This window comes from Salvelinus alpinus, chromosome 21 (genome assembly GCF_045679555.1).
Source record: "Salvelinus alpinus chromosome 21, SLU_Salpinus.1, whole genome shotgun sequence".
NCBI classification, from domain to species: Eukaryota; Metazoa; Chordata; class Actinopteri; order Salmoniformes; family Salmonidae; genus Salvelinus; species Salvelinus alpinus.
Window position 1 is genome coordinate 21,600,159 of NC_092106.1, and position 21,938 is coordinate 21,622,096.

At 43.0% G+C, this 21,938-nt stretch overlaps 1 protein-coding gene across 2 annotated transcripts in view; it reads left to right on the top strand.

The window, feature by feature from the left end:
• Nucleotides 1-2,774: 2,774 nt before the first annotated feature.
• Nucleotides 2,775-21,938, top strand: part of LOC139548058 (TNF receptor-associated factor 4-like) — a 51,975-nt gene continuing 32,811 nt past the window's right edge. The window contains exon 1 of one of the 2 annotated variants that reach the window (XM_071357372.1): nucleotides 2,775-3,343. In XM_071357372.1, coding sequence (XP_071213473.1) covers nucleotides 3,201-3,343 — 143 coding nt within the window. In that variant the 5' untranslated portion in view covers nucleotides 2,775-3,200. The remainder of the gene's footprint in view (nucleotides 3,344-21,938) is intronic. The other variant, XM_071357373.1, reaches the window with a different exon arrangement.

A 21,938-nucleotide genomic window follows, 5' to 3' on the forward strand; every position in this document is an offset into this window, starting at 1 on the left:
TGTTCTTTGTTTGGGTCGCTATTTCATGTCAGATTACTTTAGTCAAAACTGAGTTAAATAATTTGTAATGATTGTGAAAACAGTTTATGGAGAATTGAGGTAGCAATAAATCAGGAGTTAGAAAAAGTTGAAAACATGTATTGGTTTGTTCATGATATCTATAGCTCTACTGTGTGTGTGTTTTTATATATATATATATATATATATATATATATATATACGCAGTGCCTTCAGAAAGTATTCACATCCCTTTAACTTTTTCCACATTTTGTTATGTTATAGCCTTTTTCTAAAATGGATTAAATAAATAAAAAAGTCCTCATCAATCTACACCCAATACCCCATAATGACAAAGCGAAAACAGGTTGTTATTTACATAAGTATTCAGACCCTTTGGTATGAGACTTGAAGTTGGATTCAGGTGCATCTAGTTTCCATTGATCATTCTTGAGATGTTTCTACAACTTGATTGGAGTCTACCTGTGGTAAATTCAATTGATTGGACATAATTTGGAAAGGCACACACCTGCACACATGTTTGGAACAACCAAGACTCTTCCTAGAGCTGGCCGCCTGGCCAAACTGAGCAAATGGGGGAGAAGGGCCTTGGTCAGGGAGGTGACCAAGAACCCGATTCTCACTCGGACAGAGCTCTAGAGTTCCTCTTTGGAGATTGGCGAACCTTCAAGAAGGACGACCATCTCTGCACCACTCCACCAATCAGGCCTTTATGGCAGAGTGGCTAGACGGAAGACACTCTAAAGTAAAAGGCACATGACAGCCTGCTTGGAGTTGGCAAAAGGCACCTAAAGACTCTCAGACCATGAGAAACAAGTCTCTGGTCTGATGAAACCCATATTGAACTCCTTGGCCTGAATACCAAGCATCACGCATGGAAGAAACCTATTACCATCCCTACGGTGAAGCATGGCTGTGGCAGCATCATGCTGTGGGGATGCTTTTCTGTGCCTGGAAGACTAGTCAGGATCGAGGGGAAAGATGAACGGAGCAAAGTACAGAGAGATTCTTGATGAAAACCTGCTCCAGAGCGCTCAGAACATCAGACTGGGGAGAAGGTTCACCTTCCAACAGGACAACGACCCTAAGCACACAGCCAACACAACGCATGAGTGTCTTCTCTAAATGTCCTTGAGTGGCCCAGCCAGAGACCGGACTTGAACCCGATTGAACATCTCTTGAGGGCCATGAAAATAGCTGTGCAGCGACACTCCCCATCCAACCTGACAGAGCTTGAGAGGATCTGCAGAGAAGAATGGGAGGAACTCCCAAAATACAGGTGTGCCATGTAGCAAATTTATTAATTTATTAATTTAGCTGACATTGGGTAGTTAATTCAGAGATTCTTACCTTTGCCTCTAGTCGGCAGTCTTGTCCAGATCATCATGACATTTGTAGTTCTTTATGATATCCACATTAGCAGCTAATTAGCATTTCATTTTGGGGGGATAAATACAGGCAAATTATTGATAAAAGTCACCTTGTCCTAGGGCCTCCCAGAGTGGCGCAGCGGTCTAAGGCACTGCATCGCAGTGCTAGAGGCGTCACTACAGACCCGGGTTCGATGAGTCCCATAGGGTGGCGCACAATTGGCCCAGCATCGTCAGGGTTAGGGGAGGGTTTGGCTGGGGGGGCTTTACTTGGCTCATTGCGCTCTAGCGACTCCTTGTGGCGGGCTGGGTGCCTGCAGGCTGAACTCGGTTGTCAGTTGAACAGTGTTTTCTCTGACACATTGGTGAGGCTGGCTTCCGGGTTAAGCGGCGGGTGTTAAGAAGTGTGGTTTGGTGGGTCATGTTTCGGAGGATGCATGACTCGACCTTCGCCTCCTGAGCCCATTGGGGAGTTGCAGCATTGAGACAAGATCGGAAAAGGGGGTAAAATACAAAAAAGTAACTTTGTCCTAGAAAGATTTACAGGTTATCCAAATGTAAGCCTACACAAAACACAGCCCTTATTTGAAGTGTTTCTAAAATCCCCTATGGAAAATTTATGGTGGAACCATTTCCCTCTGACTTGTAGGTTTTATGGGTATTATGATTCATACTGTGGTACTCTATTGATGACAGGGTCTATGATTTAGTAATATCACAATGCTGTGGCGGGTTTTTGCCATTTATTTGAAGAAAGCGCACGTGACTGCCTGTGTAATGATGTAATCCTGAAGCAACAAGGTTGGTGATGACAAGTTATTGCTATTGGATAATTGTAAATGGACACAATTCTAAAGATTTTTAAGACAAGTTATTGTCCAGCCATTTTAAACCACTTCCGACAATTATCGAAGTTAATGTTTCATATCGATTATCATATTTATCTGCAACACCATGAATATCAGGCTCTTCTTTGTCAGTTTCACCACCAGAGGGCAGCTCTTCCTAATTAGTAATTAATGTGTCTACTTAGGGTCAATTCATCAATACATCTTGTTTTTTGAGCAGGCTTTAGGATATGCAAAACAATGATTTAACTTTTTATTGAACATTAGACATATGTACCTTTAAAAAAAATAAAAAATGAACATACTCCTTTCAAACGACTTATTTCAAGCCAATTAATTTGCAGGTGAAACCCTACCTTATTTCCATTCATTTTAGATTGATATCATTCAACTCATAAAAAGAGACTTGAATTAAATAGTTGACAAATAAAACAAATCAGAGGAGATATCATTGACCCAGACCATAGAAAAGCAAATAGGCTATGTTGATTTCACGTTCGACTCCTCCCGCAAGAAAAATAGTAGGCGGGGCTTTGTACCTAAACAGATGGGATGAGAGCATTGTCTTCAATCTGTCAATGTTACCTCTGCTGAGAGACATATGCCGAAGATTTTCCTGCCGAAGATTTTCCTGCATTTCTAGACGCAGAGGAAGATTGTCAGAAGAAGACATCGTCAGGTTTTTATGCAAAAACGTTTGTACTGTCGAGGATTCCCTTTGTTTCCAAGCACTCGGTCACCCTGTTGCTGGAGAGACGGCGGAACTGAATCGGTCTATACTCGTCTCGTAAACCGATTTGTCACTGGCTGGCGAAGGGGACATGAATATCGGTGAATTTCTCTGTTGACGGCCATCAAAAGAGAGACACTGGTGACATCATACCCCAAATCACGCAGGAGGACCGGACACAGAGGCGAAGGGAGAGACATTATTCTGTAGTGTATTTCTACTAATCCTGCAGCAATGCCGGGGTTTGATTACAAGTTTCTGGAGAAACCGAAGAGACGTTTTCAATGTCCATTATGCAGTAAAGCCATGCGCGAGCCTGTTCAAGTTTCTACGTGTGGCCACCGATTTTGTGACACCTGTCTACAAGAATTCTTAAGGTAAACTGTGTGTGTGTTCCAGATCAAACGCTATTAGCCTATTGGATTGCAATAATGAATTTGCATTTTAATGTGTTCTGTATACACAGCCTAAAAGAACACTGAAAAAACTTGTTTTCAAACTTCTCCCTGTATCGCTCTCGCTCTGTGTGTGTGTGTGTGGGGGGGGGGGGGGCTGCATGTGTCTTGTCTCTGGGTCACACTATAGGAACTAACCAGAAATAACAAGTTTCAGTTGGAAAGTATATATGTAAACAGACCCTGTAGGCGTGTCCTTCCTTTGTAAGGCCTTTGTACTCACAGGTGCGGCAGGGTAGCCTGGTGGTTAGAGCGTTGGACTAGTAACCGAAAGGTTCAAATCCCCGAGCTGACAAGGTACAAATCTGTCGTTCTGCCCCTGAACAGGCAGTTAACCCACTGTTCCTAGGCCGTCAGTGAAAATAAGAATTGGTTCTTAACTGACTTGCCTAGTAAAATTAAAAAAAAATAAACAGGTGAAGCAAAATTATAGGTAAAGGAAGTGGTGGTGACTTAAATCCTTAACAAAAAATTAATAGGACATATTATTATATGGGACAATATACAAACGTTTTTGATAAAGATCATTTAAATATTTTTTATTGTATTTATTGGTTCCTTTTCATTTTGATAAGAAATTAAAAACATGAATTGAATGTTATTTGTTGATGTAAAAATCGATATGTACCGGTTTTAAGGTTGTCATATTTGGGGTAGGGTAGGGTGGGGTCACAATATATTATTTTCCCCAAAAAATGGAGTAGAAATTTGGTCCCCTGCTGAAAAAGGTTGAATACCACTGCCTCACCTACCCAGCCTATGGTATTGAAAATGTTTAACATATTTCACTCATGTCAACTTTATTCCTCTAGATTAGCCAAATGTATTTATTTTGATCCAAATATGATTGTATATTTCTGAATGTAATATCCTCCGGGTAGATATGTGTGGTATATTATGATACAGTATGATGACACAACAGCCATTGGGGGTGTTGTTTATACATGCAAATCTTTCATGAATTCAGTTGCTTTATTTCCCATAACTGAATTCAAATTGGCCCAACTGGCAGAAGTCTGGCAGCTACCAATGAGAACTCAAGCTCTAAAAGGTCATAAAACAGAAGAGAAAACAATTGCTTGCTTGCATCATCATTTGGCACAATGCAATTGTAATATTGTGCATATAGGTTTCAGATAATAATGAACAGTCAAAGATTCAATGCTGTGATGAGGAAGAAATGTTTCAGTAGTTGTTGGTTTTGCAGACTTTGCTGCCATTCTAGCTGTAGTCGCCTACCATGACACATGTAAACAATTATCTAATGTTAAGACCTCAGGATCAGGGACAGACAGAGAGAGGGGAGAGGCACGTTTGAGGTTGTCTGTTTGTGTGTGTGAGCCTGCATGGAAATATAGCTGTGTGTGTGTGCCTGTTTGTTAATGTGTGTGTTTTCATCCGGGCAGGCATAGGGGACCCTGGCCTATCCTCCCATCCTGTCTGTCTGTCTTTTTGCCCTGAGGCTATGCGCCTGCCTGGCTGGGTTTTGGGGCAGGGGGAGGGGGCAGGGTGGTAGGGGTGCTGGGGAAGTCAGCAGTGGCGCTGCCTTGGATGAGGGGGGGATTAGACAGATTCCTTTATTGGATTAAGGGCACAAGTGTGGTGAGAAACTGGCGGCGCATTCACAAGGAGGTCATCAAATCCAAATCACTTTAGAATCATTTTATTTGTCACATGGTTCGTAAACAGCCGGTGTAGACTGACAGTGACATGCTTATAGGCCCTTACCAACAATGCAGAGAGAAAAATAGAGAAATAATCACACAAGGAATAAATATACAATGAGCCATGTCTGAGCCCGAGAGAGGTTATGTCCCAAATGGCGCACTATCTCCTATATAGTGTACTACTTTTGACAAGGGCCGATATGGCTCTGGTCAGAAGTAGTGCACTTCAGTATATAGGGGATGTCATGGTCACATACAGTGTAAAATAGCTGCCAAAATTAAGATTTAGTTTTGAGCCACTTGAGTTCCTCATACCCCTTCACCACTACCACATCACCCCACCCCTCATTGAAAGATGACTGAAATACTTGGGGGTCTTACTTTATGTACAGTACCAGTCAACATTTTGAACACCTACTCATTCAAGGGTTTTTATTTATTTTTAAAATGTTCTACATTGTAGAATAATAGGGAAGACATCACAACTATGCAATTACACATATGGAATCATGTAGTAACCCACAAAAGTGTTAAACAAATCAAAATGTATTTGATTTCTTCAAAGTGGCCACCCTTGATGACAGCTTTGCACACTCTTGGCATTCTCTCAACCAGCTTCACCTGGAATGCTTTTCAACAGTCTTGAAGGAGTCAATTTTTGGACCAAATAAACTTAGCAAAAAAAGAAACATCCTCTCACTGTCAACTGTGTTTATTTTCAGCAAACTTAACATGTGTAAATAGTTGTATGAACATAACAAGATTCAACAACTGAGACATAAACTGAACAAGTTCCACAGACATGTGACTAACAGAAATGGAATAATGTGTCCCTGAACAAAGGGGGGGGGGGGGGGGGTAAAAATCTAAAGTAACAGTCAGTATCTGGTGTGGCCACCAACTCCATTAAGTACTTCAGTGTATCTCCTCCTCATGGACTGCACCAGATTGGCCAGTTCTTGCTGTGAGATGTTACCCCACTCTTCCACCAAGGCACCTGCAAGTTCCTGGAAATTTCTGGGGGGAATGACCCTAGCCCTCACCCTCCGATCCAACAGGTCCCAGACGTGCTCAATGGGATTGAGATCCGGGCTCTTCGCTGGCCATGGCAGAACACTGACATTCCTGTCTTGCAGGAAATCACGCACAGAAGCAGCAGTATGGCTGGTGGCATTGTCATACTGGAGGGTCATATCAGGATGAGCCTGCAGGAAGGGTACCACTTGAGGGAGGAGGATGTCTTCCCTGTAACACACAGCGTTGAGATTGCCTTTAATGACAACAAGCTAAGTCCGATGATTCTGTGACACACCTCCCCAGACCTTGACGGACCCTCCACCTCCAAATCGATTCCGCTCCAGAGTACAGACCTCGGTGTAACGCTCATTCCTTCGACGATAAATGTGAATCCGACCATCACCCCTGGTGAGACAACCGCGACTCGTCAGTGAAGAGCACTTTTTGCCAGTCCTGTCTGGTCCAGCGACGGTGGGTTTGTGCCCATAGGCAACGTTGTTGCCGGTGATGTCTGGTGAGGACCTGCCTTACAATAGGCCTACAAGCCCTCAGTCCAGCCTCTCTCAGCCTATTGCGGACAGTCTGAGCACTGATGGAGGGAGTGTGCGTTCCTGGTGTAACTCGGGCAGTTGTTGTTGCCATCCTGTACCTGTCCCGCAGGTGTGATGTTCAGATGTACCGATCCTGTGCAGGTGTTGTTACACATGGTCTGCCACTGCGAGGACGATCAGCTGTCCGTCCTGTCTCCCTGTAGCGCTGTCTTAGGCGTCTCACAGTACGGACATTGCGATTTATTGCCCTGGCCACATCTGCAGTTCTCATGCCTCCTTGCAACATGCCTAAGGCACGTTCACGCAGATGAGCAGGGACCCTGGGCATCTTTCTTTTGGTGTTTTTCAGAGTCGGTAGAAAGGCGTCTTTAGTGTCTTAAGTTTTCATAACTGTGACCATAATTGCTTACCGTAAGCTGTTAGTGTCTTAACGACTGTTCCACAGGTGCATGTTCATTAATTGTTTATGGTTCATCGAACAAGTATGAAAAACAGTGTTTAAACCCTTTACAATGAAGCTCTGTGAAGTTATTTGGATTTTTACGAATTATCTTTGAAAGACAGGGTCCTGAAAAAGGGACGTTTCTTTTTTTGCTGAGTTTAGATAGGTGTGTGCCTTTCCAATTCATGCCCAATCAGTTGCATTTACTACAGGTGGACTCAAATAAAATTTTAGAAAAATATCAAAGATGATTAATGGAAACAGGATGCACCTGAACTCAATTTCGAGTTTCCTAGCCAAGAGTCTGAATACTGAGAGTTGAAGTCGGAAGTTTACATACACCTTAGCCAAATACATTTAAACTCAGTTTTTCACAATTCCTGACATTTGATCCTAGTAAAAAAAGCCCTGTCTTAGGTCAGTTAGGATCACCACTTTATTTTAAGGATGTGAAATTTCAGAATAATAGAGATTTATTTCAGTTTTATTTCTTTCATCACATTCCCAGTGGGTCAGAAGTTTACATACACTCAATTAGTATTTGGTAGCATTGCCTTTTAAAATGTTTAACTTGGGTAAAACGTTTCGGGTAGCCTTCCACAAGCTTCCCACAATAAATTGGGTGAATTTTGGCCCATTCCTCCTGACAGAGCTGGTGTAACTGAGTCAGGTTTGTAGGCCTCCTTGCTCGCACACAATTTTTCAGTTCTGCCCACAAATTTTCTATAGGATTGAGGTCAGGGCTTTGTGATGGCCACTCCAATACCTTGACTTTGTTGTCCTTAAGCCATTTTGCCACAACTTTGGAAGTATGCTTGGGGTCATTGTCCATTTGGAAGACCCATTTTCAACCAAGCTTTAACTTCCTCACTGATGTCTTGAGATGTTGCTTCAATATATCCACATACTTGTTGTTCCTCATGATGCCATCTATTTTGTGACGTGCACCACTCCCTCCTGCAGCAAAGCACCCCCACAACATGATGCTGCCACCCCTGTGCTTCATGGTTGGGATGGTGTTCTTCGGCTTTCAAGCCTCCCCCTTTTTCCTCCAAACATAACGGTGGTCATTATGGCCAGTTCTATTTTTGTTTCATCAGACTAGAGGACGTTTCTCCAAAAAGTACAATCTTTGTCCCCATGTGAAGTTGCAAACCGTAGTCTGGCTTTTTTATGGCGGTTTTGGAGCAGTGGCTTCTTCCTTGCTAAGCGGCCTTTCAGGTTATGTCGATTATAGGACTTGTTTTCCTGTGTATATACACTGCTCAAAAAAATAAAGGGAACACTAAAATAACACATCCTAGATCTGAATGAATTAAATATTATTATTAAATACTTTTTTCTTTACATAGTTGAATGTGCTGACCAAAATCACACAAAAATGATCAATGGAAATCAAATTTATCAACCTATGGAGGTCTGGATTTGGAGTCACACTTAAAATTAAAGTGGAAATCCACACTACAGGCTGATCCAACTTTGGGGGGCCGCACAGCCCTGTGTCACGTCTGTCACATGTGCTCGTGCTCAGTGTGAACCTGCTTTCATCTGTGAAGAGCACAGGGCGCCAGTGGCGAATTTGCCAATATTGGTGTTCTCTGGCAAATGCCAAATGTCCTGCACGGTGTTGGGCTGTAACCACAACCCCCACCTGTGGACGTCGGGCCCTCATACCACCCTCATGGAGTCTGTTTCTGACCGTTTGAGCAGACACATGCACATTTGTGGCCTGCTGGAGGTCATTTTGCAGGGCTCTGGCAGTGCTCCTCCTTGCACAAAGGCGGAGGTAGCGGTCCTGCTGCTGGGTTGTTGCCCTCCTACGGCCTCCTCCACGTCTCCTGATGTACTGGCCTGTCTCCTGGTAGCGCCTCCATGCTCTGGACACTACGCTGAAAGACACAGCAAACCTTCTTGCCACAGCTCGCATTGATGTGCCATCCTGGATGAGCTGCACTACCTGAGCCACTTGTGTGGGTTGTAGACTCCATCTCATGCTACCACTAGAGTGAAAGCACCGCCAGCATTCAAAAGTGACCAAAACATCAGCCAGGAAGCATAGGAACTGAGAAGTGGTCTGTGGTCACCACCTGCAGAACCACTCCTTTATTGGGGGTGTCTTGCTAATTGCCTATAATTTCCACCTGTTGTCTATTCCATTTGCACAACAGCATGTGGAATTTATTGTCAATCAGTGTTGCTTCCTAAGTGGACAGTTTGATTTCACAGAAGTGTGATTGACTTGGAGTTACATTGTGTTGTTTAAGTGTTCCCTTTATTTTTTTGAGCAGTGTATATACTTTTGTACCTGTTTCCTCCAGCATCTTCACAAGGTCCTTTGCTGTTGTTCTAGCATTGATTTGCACTTTTCGCACCAAAGCACGTTCATATGTAGGAGACAGAACACGTCTCCTTCCTCAGCGGTATGATGGCTGCGTGGTCCCATGGTGTTTATACTTGCGCACTATTGTTTGTGCAGACGAACGTGGTACCTTCAGGCGTTTGGGAATTGCTCCCAAAGATGAACCAGACTTGTGGAGGTCTACAATTCTTTTTCTGAGGTCTTGGCTGATTTCCTTTGATTTCCCCATGATGTCAAGCAAAGAGTAACTGAGTTTGAAGTTAAGCCTTGAAATACATCCCCAGGTACACCTCCAATTGACTCAAATGATGTCAATTAGCCTATCAGAAGCTTCTAAAGCCATGACATCATTTTCTGGAGTTTTCCAAGCTGTTTAAAGGCACAGTCAACTAAGTGTATGTAAACTTCTGACCCACTGGAATTGTGATTAAGTGAAATAATCTGTCTGTAAACAATTGTTGGAAAAATTACTTGTCATGCACAAAGTAGATGTCCTAACCGACTTGCCAAAACTATAGTTTGTTAACAAGAAATTTGTGGAGTGGTTGAAAAACGAGTTTTAATGACTCCAACCTAAGTGTATGTAAACGTCCGACTTCAACTGTAGATGTACAAATTACCTCGACTAACCTGTACCTCCACACATTGACTCGGTACCCCCTGTATACAGCCTTGTAAGTGTTACTTTTTTTAATCAACTTTAGTTTATTTAGTCAATACTTTATTAACTATTTCTTGAACTGCATTGTTGGTTAAGGGCTTGTAAGTAAGCATTTCACAGTAAGGTCTACACCTGCTGTATTAGGCGCATGTGACAAATATATAAGGTATTTCAGATTTTTTTATTTTTAATACATTTGCAAAAAATTCTAAAAACCTGTTTTTGCTTTGGCATTATGGGGTATTGTGTGTAGATTGATGGAAAAAGGCAATTTAATCAATTTTATAATAAAGCTGTAATGGAACAAAATGTGAAAAAATGTAAGTGGTCTGAATACTTTACGAATGCAATGTATAGGGAATAGGGTGGCATTTGGGACGCATGCAATGTCAGTGACTTACAATGTGAGTGACATTATTGACTTGGTAAGCTTGTTAAACTGTAGTGCCAAACATAGCCAAGAGATTGGGGCCTCTGTTTTCATAACACATTGTTTTCTCAGCCTAGAAAACATCACACTTATTCTGACTGGTATTTTATCCTCTAAAACATTTTGATGCCTCATGAGGTCTGTCCACTCCTACTTTACTTCTTTCTTCATCTGTCAGGATCCTATTGGTCCAGCTGACAGGCGGTTTAGGCTATTTGACAGCCACTTCACCTCTCCATCGATCTCACACACTTTGATCTAGTCAATTGATTAACCCAGTAAAAATCCACACATAGCGGAGTTCACTGAGTGTGTTTCCATTGGCTTAGTTAGCACACTGTGAAAACCGAGGACACAGACCATTGCACACGAAGGGATTGTACAGGTGAGATCATTTTGGAGGAAGCACCAGTATACCAAAGCTCTCTGAGGTCATTTTGATACATTCTGTACAGAGTAGATCCCCCTCCCAGTGAGTCCCAGCTTTAGTGTACAGTATCTGAGATCAGTCCAGGCTTGCCAGCCTGCTTTCACTTTGACACTGATAGTTCTGCCAGCGTCCCTGGGACCCACCTGGATTCACCACTCTTTCGCAACAGGCCATAAAAACAGCTTTTTTTAAATTAATTTTTTATTATAATTATTTAAAATGTTTTGCTCAACCACCACCCACCTCTTCAAGGACAAAAATAAACGTTGTTTTACAGCTTTTTCTTTTGTTGTTACATGTACATTTTAAATACATGGCACTTTTTATTTTTTTCACAGTAGTTGCATAGCAAGAATAAAGTTATTTTGATATACATTACATCTGGATAGATAATACATATGACTGAAAACACGATGTATAACTATTATAGAACATGAGCTTTTAAAAAGAGCTTATTACTTTAGAGCGTGAATCACCAAATTGACACTTCCACTTATAAGTGTAAATGATCTATGGCTACATCTCTCTCCTTCCCCTCTAGCCAAGTTTCATCTTAAACTTTTCCTCATGGGATCCTTTGATATAAGTGGCCTCCACACCCTTGCTTCAGGTTTGACACTTTTCATATGCTATCGTACAATAACATTTCCCTTTTCTCTGACAGACCCACTACTTTTGACTAACACAATAATAGCTTTATTTGCTGAATCATGTTTTTGTGATGAAAAGGTTTCACTTGCCTGTCAGTCTGTCAGCATGTGATGCTAATGGGCTGTGTTTCCACCCAGGGAGAGGGAGGGAGGAATGTTTAAATACAACAGGCCAACAGGCAGAAGCCCTGGAGGCTGCCTGGCCCAGCTCTGATGTAGAGTCATGGGGTAGTAGAGCAAGCACAGACCTGAGGCTGATCACTTCTGCAATCAACTGTGAATCACATGCCTGTACCACCGTGTATGCTGGTCTTGATCTGTGTCCCAAATGGCACCCTATTCCCTACTTTTGGTCAGGGCCCATAAGGCTCTGGTGAAAAGTAGTGTATTGTATAGGGAATAAGGTAGAGGTCGACCGATTAATCGGAATGGCCGATTAATTAGGGCCTAGGAGCGGTGGGTTAACTGCCTTGTTCAGGGGCAGAACGACAGATTTTCACCTTGTCAGCTCGGGGGACCCAATCTTGCAACCTTACAGTTAACTAGTCCAACGCTATAACCACCTGCCTCTCGTTGCACTCCACAAGGAGACTGCCTGTTACGCGAATGCAGTAGAAGCCAAGATAAGTTGCTAGCTAGCATCGCTCTGGATAAGAGCGTCTGCTAAATGACTTAAATGTAAATGTAAACTAATCTTATAAAAAACAATCAATCAATCATAATCACTAGTTATAACTACACATGGTTGATGATATTACTAGTTTATCTAGCGTGTCCTGCGTTGCATATAATCGATGCAACGCTGGGGGATGATTTAACAAAGCGCATTTGCGAAAAAAGCACAATCGTTGGACGACTGTACCTAACCATAAACACCAATGCCTTTCTTAAAATCAATACACCGAAGTATACATTTTTAACCTGCATATTTAGCTAAAAGAAATCCAGGTTAGCAGGCAATATTAACCAGGTGAAATTGTGTCACTTCTCTTGCGTTCATTGCACGCAGAGTCAGGGTATATGCAACAGTTTGGGCCGCCTGGCTCATTGCGAACTAATTTGCCAGAATTTTACGTAATTATGACATAACATTGAAGGTTGTGCAATGTAACAAGAATATTTAGACTTAGGGATGCTACCCGTTAGATAAAATACCGAACGGTTCCGTATTTCACTGAAATAATAAACGTTTTGTTTTCGAAATTATAGTTTCCGGATTTGACCATATTAATGACCAAAGGCTCGTATTTCTGTGTGTTATGTTATAATTAAGTCTATGATTTGATAGAGCAGTCTGACTGAGCGATGGTAGGCAGCAGCAGGCTCGTAAGCATTCATTCAAACAGCACTTTCGTGCGTTTCAAACGTCACTCGCTCTGAGACTTGGAGTAGTTATTCCCCTTGCTCTGCAAGGGCCGCGGCTTTTGTGGGGCGATGGGTAACGCTGCTTCGAGTGTGGCTGTTGTTGAGGTGTTCCTGGTTCGAGCACAGGTAGGGGCGTGGAGAGCTACAGAAGCTATACTGTTACACTGGCAATACTATAGTGCCTATAAGAACATCCAATAGTCAAAGGTATATGAAATACAAATGGTATAGAGAGAAATAGTCCTATAAATACTATATTAACTACAACCTAAAACCTCTTACCTTGGAATATTGAAGTCTCATGTTTAACGGAACCACCAACTTTCATATGTTCTCATGTTCTGAGCAAGGAACTCAAACGTTAGCTTTTTTACATGGCACATATTGCACTTTTACATCTCCAACACTTTGTTTTTGCATTATTTAAATCAAATTGAACATTATTTATTTGAGGCTAAATTTATTTTTATTGATGTATTATATTAAGTTAAAATAAGTGTTCCTTCAGTATTGTTGTAATTGTCATTATTACAAATACATTTTAAAAAATCGGCCGATTTTTAATCGGTATCGGCTTTTTTTGGTCCTGCAATAATCGGTATCGGCATTGAAAAATCATAATCGGTCGACCTCTAGAATAGGGTGCCATTTGGGACGCAGCCTTGTTTGGCGAAGGCAAAATCCTTATCATAGGCCTTGGCAATTAGCTCAATACCTCATGAGCAAAGGAGAATAAACACTCAAACGATACAAAAAAAACTATTATCCCCATGATATAGGGCAAGAGCAGCCTTACGTGCCTAACCCATCCCATACATGGAGTCTTTTATCTTGCGTTAATGTGTGTGAACCAAGGCAGTGTCACACGCACGCTACTGTGTCGTCTCTGTGGGAATGTTACAGTGCTCCAGCCTGGTCTTGACAGTGGCAGTTATTGGTTTGTTCTGCCCCATAACTTATTCCAGGATATGTTTTCTCAACACTATGGTAGCCTACTGTAACTTCTTCCTGGATGGGCCTCCCCAACACTATGGTAGCCTACTGTAACTTCTTCCTGGATGGGCCTCCCCAACACTATGGTAGCCTACTGTAACTTCTTCCTGGATGGGCCTCCCCAACACTATGGTAGCCTACTGTAACTTCTTCCTGGATGGGCCTCCCCAACACTATGGTAGCCTACTGTAACTTTTGATTTCCTCTGCTGTCCCGTGGACCTTACTGTCTAATTGGTGTGTCTCCCACATGACACCCTTTTCCCTGTTAAAGTGCACTACTTTTAACCAGGGCCTATAGGGATCTCATCAACAGTAGCATACTATGTAGGGAAGAGGGTGCAATTTGGGATGTGGTGATTGCTTTGTGCTGTTTTGCTGATGCAGGCTATAGGCCTACTCATCTCTTTTTTCTCTGCTCCCTGACTTTTCTTTATGGCTTTCCAATCTCCCACACATGTAATAACACTGAAGTCCCTTTGATGCAGCATCACCAGTAGGGCTGACCCCATTTAGTCGACTGAAAAAAAAATTGTTCATGGTGCACAAGACACCTTTCTGATTCGCGCCAGTCTCTGTGGGCTAATCCATTGCGGAGGCCATGGGGATGGCACAGTCCATCATTCTAAGACATGCTGTGATACAACATTTTTATATGGTTATAGTATGTAAAAAATAATGGTGCAACACTAATAAATCTAATTATTTTATATAATGCGCTTTCTCCCGCATTGGATACGGTCACTGTCCACGTTTCTGAAACATAATCTTCAGTGCGCTGTAGAATTGGCACCTTTCCCTATGTTGCTATGTGCATAATAGCAAAGTTAACCAGCGTATTGCGATTGAAAACAATGCGGGGGAGGCAGATGCAGCAGAGACGAGGACACAGAACATTTCATTTGGTTTATAATCAATAGCCGAACTGTTAAATGTGCCTGGCTTTATAAATTATCCATATCTACAGAAAGAAGAGAGATCTTGCTTTTTTGCCTGTTTCAGTTTTGTTTGTTAGCCTGCTGATTCCGTGAGCATCCAAAATGTCGGATAAAGCAATTTCACAGATTCGGCTGTTTTTAATCTTTACTATGCTGTAATAAAGGCTTGAATTTTTTCTCTCGTTAGAACAGTCTGGTATTGCTTAAAGTTGATTTAGTGCTGTTTACACTGTTTTAAACAGGCAGAAAAATTGCACATAAATGCATGCAGCTCTCACTCCTATGCCCCCCTTTTTCTTGATCTCCTTATTTGTATTTTTACAATTATTATTAAGATCATCATTATAATAATCAGTGATGTCGTTATCATTAGTGGTCTTTGTATACTAGCCTTGTATAACCACCAGGCCTAAGAGTCCTGTTTACTCTTTATACCGTAACTTACTTTCAATATATAGGCTACTGTATCAATCAACAGATCATTCATTCATGCCATTACACAGCATACGAGACATTCATGCTTTGAAATGAAATCAAGCATTTTAGTTTTTAAATTAAATAACAAAGGGCGCTTTGAATAATTAGCCTAAACAATAAATAAACCGCAATTCACAAATGTTTGCAACTGTTTTTAGTTGCTGTAATAAAGGCTTTATCTTATTTTTTTGTTAGAACACTCTTTGGTACATTTATTGAGTGTTTACACTGTTCCAAATGGACAGAAAAAATATAATATTGTAATCTAACTGCTACTCTTTGTCACACATAATACTCAGGCAACACTTGCTCCTATACCCTCCTTTTTCTAGATATCCAGTAGTCAAATGTCTTCCACAGATCTGACTTCCCCTATCCCTCCTGAGCAACCAGGAAACATTTTCCCGTTTCTAATTTATTTTTCACGTCCTCCGCATCCATTTAGCTGTCGACATTACTGTGTTGGGAGTTTGTTATAACCAATTTATTGATGTGATTATGATAGGCTATAGGTCAGGCCCTATTGGTCACATGCATGCGACACTTACATGTTTCCCGTAAAGAGAGCAAGGGTTGAGGGAATATGGAATGTTTTTCGTAGACAAATTGTGGATTTCGGTAACAGAACTTTTCAGTCAGAAACAAGTAAGAAACGAAATGGCTGAAATGATGTAGCATCTTCAGCATGGACAGCGCAACAAACACTTACTGTGGTGCCTTTTCGCTGCAGTAGGGAGGAGAGCGAAACAACGTGCGCAAATCACACAGGCACTCGCCGTCATTTCTTTTAACTGTGTGACCATCGGACTCTTTCTTGAGTCATTTGTGTCTAAATGATTTAATCAAACAGTGTGCTTAAAGCATCAGACAAGCTCTGTGCATATGTAGTTGATTTTATTCAAACACATATGGTATGTCTGTCTATATATGGAAAAATAAGTCTAAACATTTCGATCAACTTATTGGTCAAAAGAACAGGATGACTCTTTTTTTTTTGTCTGGGACAGCCCTAATCACCAGCATTATCAGTGCCTCCGCTACCTCCTACTTCCCCTCTCCTTCCTCACATCCCGCTTCTTCCTTCCATCCCTTCCGCAGTCTGGGAAAGAGAGTTTGCAGCAAGGAAACAAAAAGCTTATTGCAGTGAGGAAAGAGTTTGGAGGGGGAAAAAAGGGGATGATTGATGTGGTCTGAGACAGTGGAGAGAGGGAGGGAATCTGGGTGAGCAACATTGGTCTCCATTAAAGCCAGATGAATTGACTTCTGTCCATTGTGTGTGCAGATTGATATGGGAACGCAGAATAGAGGCACTTTTGGCCAGGGAGTTATCTAGTGTCTCTTAAAGGACTAAATGGGGTCGGGGAGTACTGGTGCCCAGCTCTGTGTGTGTGAGCCAGGCCTGCTCTGGCAGCTGGGCCTTTGAAAAAGCGTGTGTGTTTGTTTGTGTGTGGGTTCAGCCGGACTAGTAATGAATGGCTCAGTGAATGAGGATGTCCAGTCCCCAGCCCCACACGCATCCTCTAGTCGCTTCACAGAGGCCTTCATAGACCCTCACAGTTGTCCAAAGACATTTATGTAGGTATGGCACACGAGGATACAGAAGGGGATGCGGAGTGAAAGGGAGTGCTTCGTCTATTGCTGAGCACAACGTACACAACGTAGTTCACTGTGCTTCGCTGAAGGGGGTTTAGTTAGCGGAGGGAAATCCCCCAGGCCTCTGCTCTGGTCTACTCTGCTCTACTCTGTTCTCTGGGTGGGTGGTGAAGACCTCTCAAAGCTGAATATTGCTGTTCCAGCTGATGAACTGGGAATGATGGAGTCTAGAATCCGGCTAGAAACACTGAGGCAGTAGTAGCCCATACAAAGGAGTGGCTCCTAGACACTGATCTTGGGTCAGTTTTGTATTTTCCTCCCACTAATGGTTCAGGTTAGGATTGATGGAGGGGAAGCTGATTTATTAGATCTGTACCTAGGGGAAACTAGAGAAACTACCCCAGAGCTAGTACATAGAGGCAGTTCCTGATATACAGTAAAGGAGAGGCAGGGTGGACACACCCTGACATGGAAATATCCCAATGTAGGCTATCCCTATTGAGAGAAACTAAACCAGTACTTCCTCACACGTGCATGGACTTTGAAGTGATCCATTGTGTGAAAGTCCACTGATCTTTTCAAGTTTAACATGTCAGTTACACATACAGTATGAATTATAGCTATGCCCTTCAGAATGACTCCATGACCTATATGGTGCTCATTCACCCAAATCAACTGGTACAGTAGTCGTTACTGTACATGGACACACTGATTTGATGGCCTACACAGATATGGTCAATAAAAAAATACTTGGTCTGTATTCCATTAGGTTTTTCAGAATTAGGCTAACTCAGGTAACCTGGGGAATGCATTAATCCTTTGTTGTTTGTAATGGATGACCTCACTAAAACAACAAACCAACAAGGTTGTATTTTGTCAACCTGTATGGAACTTACACCACCAGGATATTTCTATTGCCCTGATAAGAGGTTTCTGTTGTGGGTGTGACTGTAAAACAACGTCTACACTTGCAAAGGTGATGATGTTTGCTTGTGTTTACGTGTGAGTGTGGCTGGGCGTGAGTGTATGTGGTTAAGAGAGTATTGTATACTCACTGAACATTTTGTGTGTCACTCACATGGCGTGATATACAGTGCATGCTGAAACCTGAAGTCACCCATCCATTTAACTTTAGGGCACCATCTTTTCTCATTCAGCTCCTTGGCAGAACATAAGCCTTACTGTTCTCCAAGTGTTTTCCCATAAGACCCCCTGTACCATGAGAGGAGTGATATGGATGTGAGCCAGGACATTGCAGGATGATGTCATTGTATGGGGTCTCATGGGAGGAAGTTGAGGGGCTTTAGACTTCCAGCTGTGAGGATGACATCGCTGAGAGAACGTTATCGGTCTGTTTCGCACAGCTGCAGAGTTCCTTCACACAGACTCTCTCCACATGGACTGGACGGCCCAGTTGCTATTGTCAAACTCCCTTAGTGGGAACTGGGCATAGAAAAATAGTAATTTTCTATGCCTTGGTCACTGGCGTAAGGGCTTGGTGATGCTAATTGTTGGTCTAAGCTATGAAAATGTGAGTAAGTTTATGTACTTTTTTCAGGACAAAATTTCACACCTCTCAAAGAGGGAAAGTACTTAAAATTCTTGTCTAGCCTCTCCAAATGTGCTGACAACATTCCTGCATCAATGCTCTTATCTTCCCAGTTCTCTTTATCAACATTGTTGGTCTTATACAAAGTGTGCACGAAGCATCCCTAGAGCAGGTTTGGGACTTGCTGAGACTTGTCCATGGCTATAGGAGGTCTTATTCAAACAGCTCGGAATCTGGCAGCTCTTCAGGCCAAACAAAGGTGGTAGGCATTCCAGTTATGCAGCGGAGCACCTTGCCCCTCACACAGAGAGCATGCTGGGGCCAAGCTGCCAGTCCCAGCCCTGTCACTGGAGCCTGAGCAGTTGGCAGCCCTCCCAGCATGGCCAGTGCCTACATGTGCATGTAATGTGAAAGGGCTAATATAAGGTGTTTATTGTGAAACATACTAGCGCTCACGTCAGACTACATCAGGATTAATGGACAATGTACAGCGGAGAGAGTCTGAGTTAAGATTGTGGGAACTGGGAAGTGATGAGGGCTGTTAGGAGGTGGATGGATAGGCAGATTACCCTAATGACCAATTCAAGGTTACACAGCGGACACGGGAGGGTCTGCTTGGCCATGGCACAGCTTGTGCTTAGCTGTTCGAACCCCATTCCACTCCTTGGCTACATCACCGCACTGCTCCCTGTTGAGCTAATTGACTTCCCCCAATCTATCTGTGTTGTGCAGAAGTTGCTGCACTGGCTGTAAAGCTGCCAGCCCCTCTGCAAATGAACACATGCACACACATGCTCAGACACCCACATATATTAAGCTAGTATAATGCATTAATTAATGTATACAATTTCTTCCCCAAGAGAGGCTTCTGACTACTTTCTATTAAACCCAGTAGTCCTGAGAGCTATTGGAAGCGTGTCTGTGAGGGGTAGTTGATGTTGTGAGAGGCTCATTAGCGGCAGGCAGGCAGCTGACTGACTGACTGACTGACTGACTGACCATTGGTTCTGGTTGCTGAGTGGACGCCCAGGCATGTGAGGAATCTGTGTCTGGGCTCTGAAAGGAGAGCAGCTGGCCAGTGGGACTGGAACGTGGGGAAGGCACCTGTCTCAGTGAAAGGGTCCACTGTAGACCAGAACAGGTGTTGGCATAGCAGTTAAGCTTTTCACTAAAAGCATACACACACATCCTGAATTATAGTCATTTATTCGGGAGAGGCCCCTTCAATGTTAAGGTCATTGCCATTCAACCCTAAGTCCTTCCGTTCAGCCCCCTCCCCCTGGCCAGTGAAAGGGCCGTTGTGATGATGGCTCCCTTCCTTCCTTCCTGCCCTACCTTAACATCAGCTAGCTGTACTTACTGTGTTGGACAACTAACTAAAACCCCAATGACCATCCACCACTCTCTGTCTGTGTGGCATCCTCCCTTCTCTCTCACAGCTCATTTCAGATATGTCAACAAGGCACAATGCTCAGCCTCCTCCAATCCTCCCTTCTCCTCCCCCTGCACAGATGGGCTATTGATCCTATGAAAGAGCCGAGCGGAGTAAGTGACCAGCTCACGTTCGTGGCCAGATGCATCATTCACTACCGCTCTGTTTGGGATGAGAGAGCATTTGTCTCATTGCAGCCTCTCGTCTCATTCATTTCTCAATTAATTTCCCATTTCATTTTGGCTTTTGTTCAGTGTCGCACCTTTCAGTCATCATCCGGACCTGTAAATCAATACCGTTGAACAAGAGAAACCTGCTGAAATTTCTCTCTCTCTCGCTACCTTTAGCACTCTCTCTTGCTACCTTTTAGCTCTCTCTCCCTCTCTACAGTCATAGAAAGCAGGGACAGACTTATGTACACAAATAGTGTAACACTAAACTGGGCCATTGTGCTTTGTTTATGTTTAGTCAAATTCACATGGCTAATTGTTCTCCCTCGTCGCACTCTGTCTCTGATTCCAAAAGCAAATGCCTCAATGTTGTCATTCCTGGCAACAGGAGCAGCTTAAAGAATGCATACAACAGGAGCACTGCTTTCTAGGCGTTTCGACACAAAGGAGTATTTTTGACGTCACTGCCTCGCCTGGCTAAACAAAGAAAATACATCCTCGAAAAGAGGAGTGGACAGCAGCTTGAGCTGCAGCTGAATGCTGGTTTCAAACATGTATGGCTCAAGGAGAAGGGAACAGAGTGAAAGAGATGACTGGATTTATCTGGCAGGTTGTTTTTGTCTCTGTCTGAATGTTTGTGGGCTTCAGATTCAGGCTGATAAGGGAAACAGGAGCCACAGCATGTCCGGAGACAAGCTTTTTGGTCTTATCGTGTGTGTGTGTGTGTGTGTGTGTGTGTGTGTGTGTGTGTGTGTGTGTGTGTGTGTGTGTGTGTGTGTCGCCGGCTAGACCACAGACAGCAGCCCCCTGTCTGCTTACTGAGCTCTCTCTCACACAAAGAGCCTCACCTTCCCTCACTGTTACCATGGCCACAGCCAGGACAGGGCCCTCTCAAACTGTCACCAGCAGTGAGGTGCACAGCTCAGACACACTGACTTGAAATGAATTGGCTTACTGACAAAACAAGAAAAATAGCTTTTTCCTAAATGTCAGATAAATGGAAATGCAGGTAGAGCAGATATAAATGATTATTATGTAAGGCTGTTTTTGCTCTGAAGTGTCACCATAGAAAAGTGCCAGGGTAAGGCGTCCTTTTGATCACCTTTTGAAAGCAAGCAGCATTTAGGGAGGGAGTTTGAAGAAGGCGAGGAAGAAAGTTTGGACAGTTTTGTGGCTGTGAGCGAGGAGGAAGCCTGTGATGAGTGACTCATGACAGACGAAGGAAGAGAAGACGCGTGGTTGAGTTCTGTGCCATTCGCCGCAATGATGACTTTGTGTATCCCAAATGGCACCTTATGCCCTTCATAGGCCACTACTTTTGACAGGGGCCTATGAAGGGCATAGGCCCCTGGGAATAAGGTGCCATTTGGGACTCAGACTATTACTCATGCAGAGGCAGGTTACACTGCCAGGCAGGCAGGCACAGGGTGAATCCACAATCATTAACTTCTCCACCTTGCACTACTCCTCAGATGACCACGCCCTCACACAAGTTCCTCACAGCTTTACTTCTGTGGAGGAGTTGAACAGAACTGATAACATGGTGTTTACTTATCTACAAGTTATACCTTGAAGGCACGTTAGGACTTAAGGTTCAGCAATTGGTGTTTATAGTTTTGTTTATTTATTTCTCATGGGGAATCTTTGTTGTTTTCCTGATTGAAACATCTCTCCTTCTCTTACCCAACCTGCTAATGAATGGGTTCAACAACACTAAAGGCGTGGCAGAATTTTTCCACAGATGTTCCGTTGGGATTGAGCTAAATTAAGCTCCGAGACACCACACGGCACAGA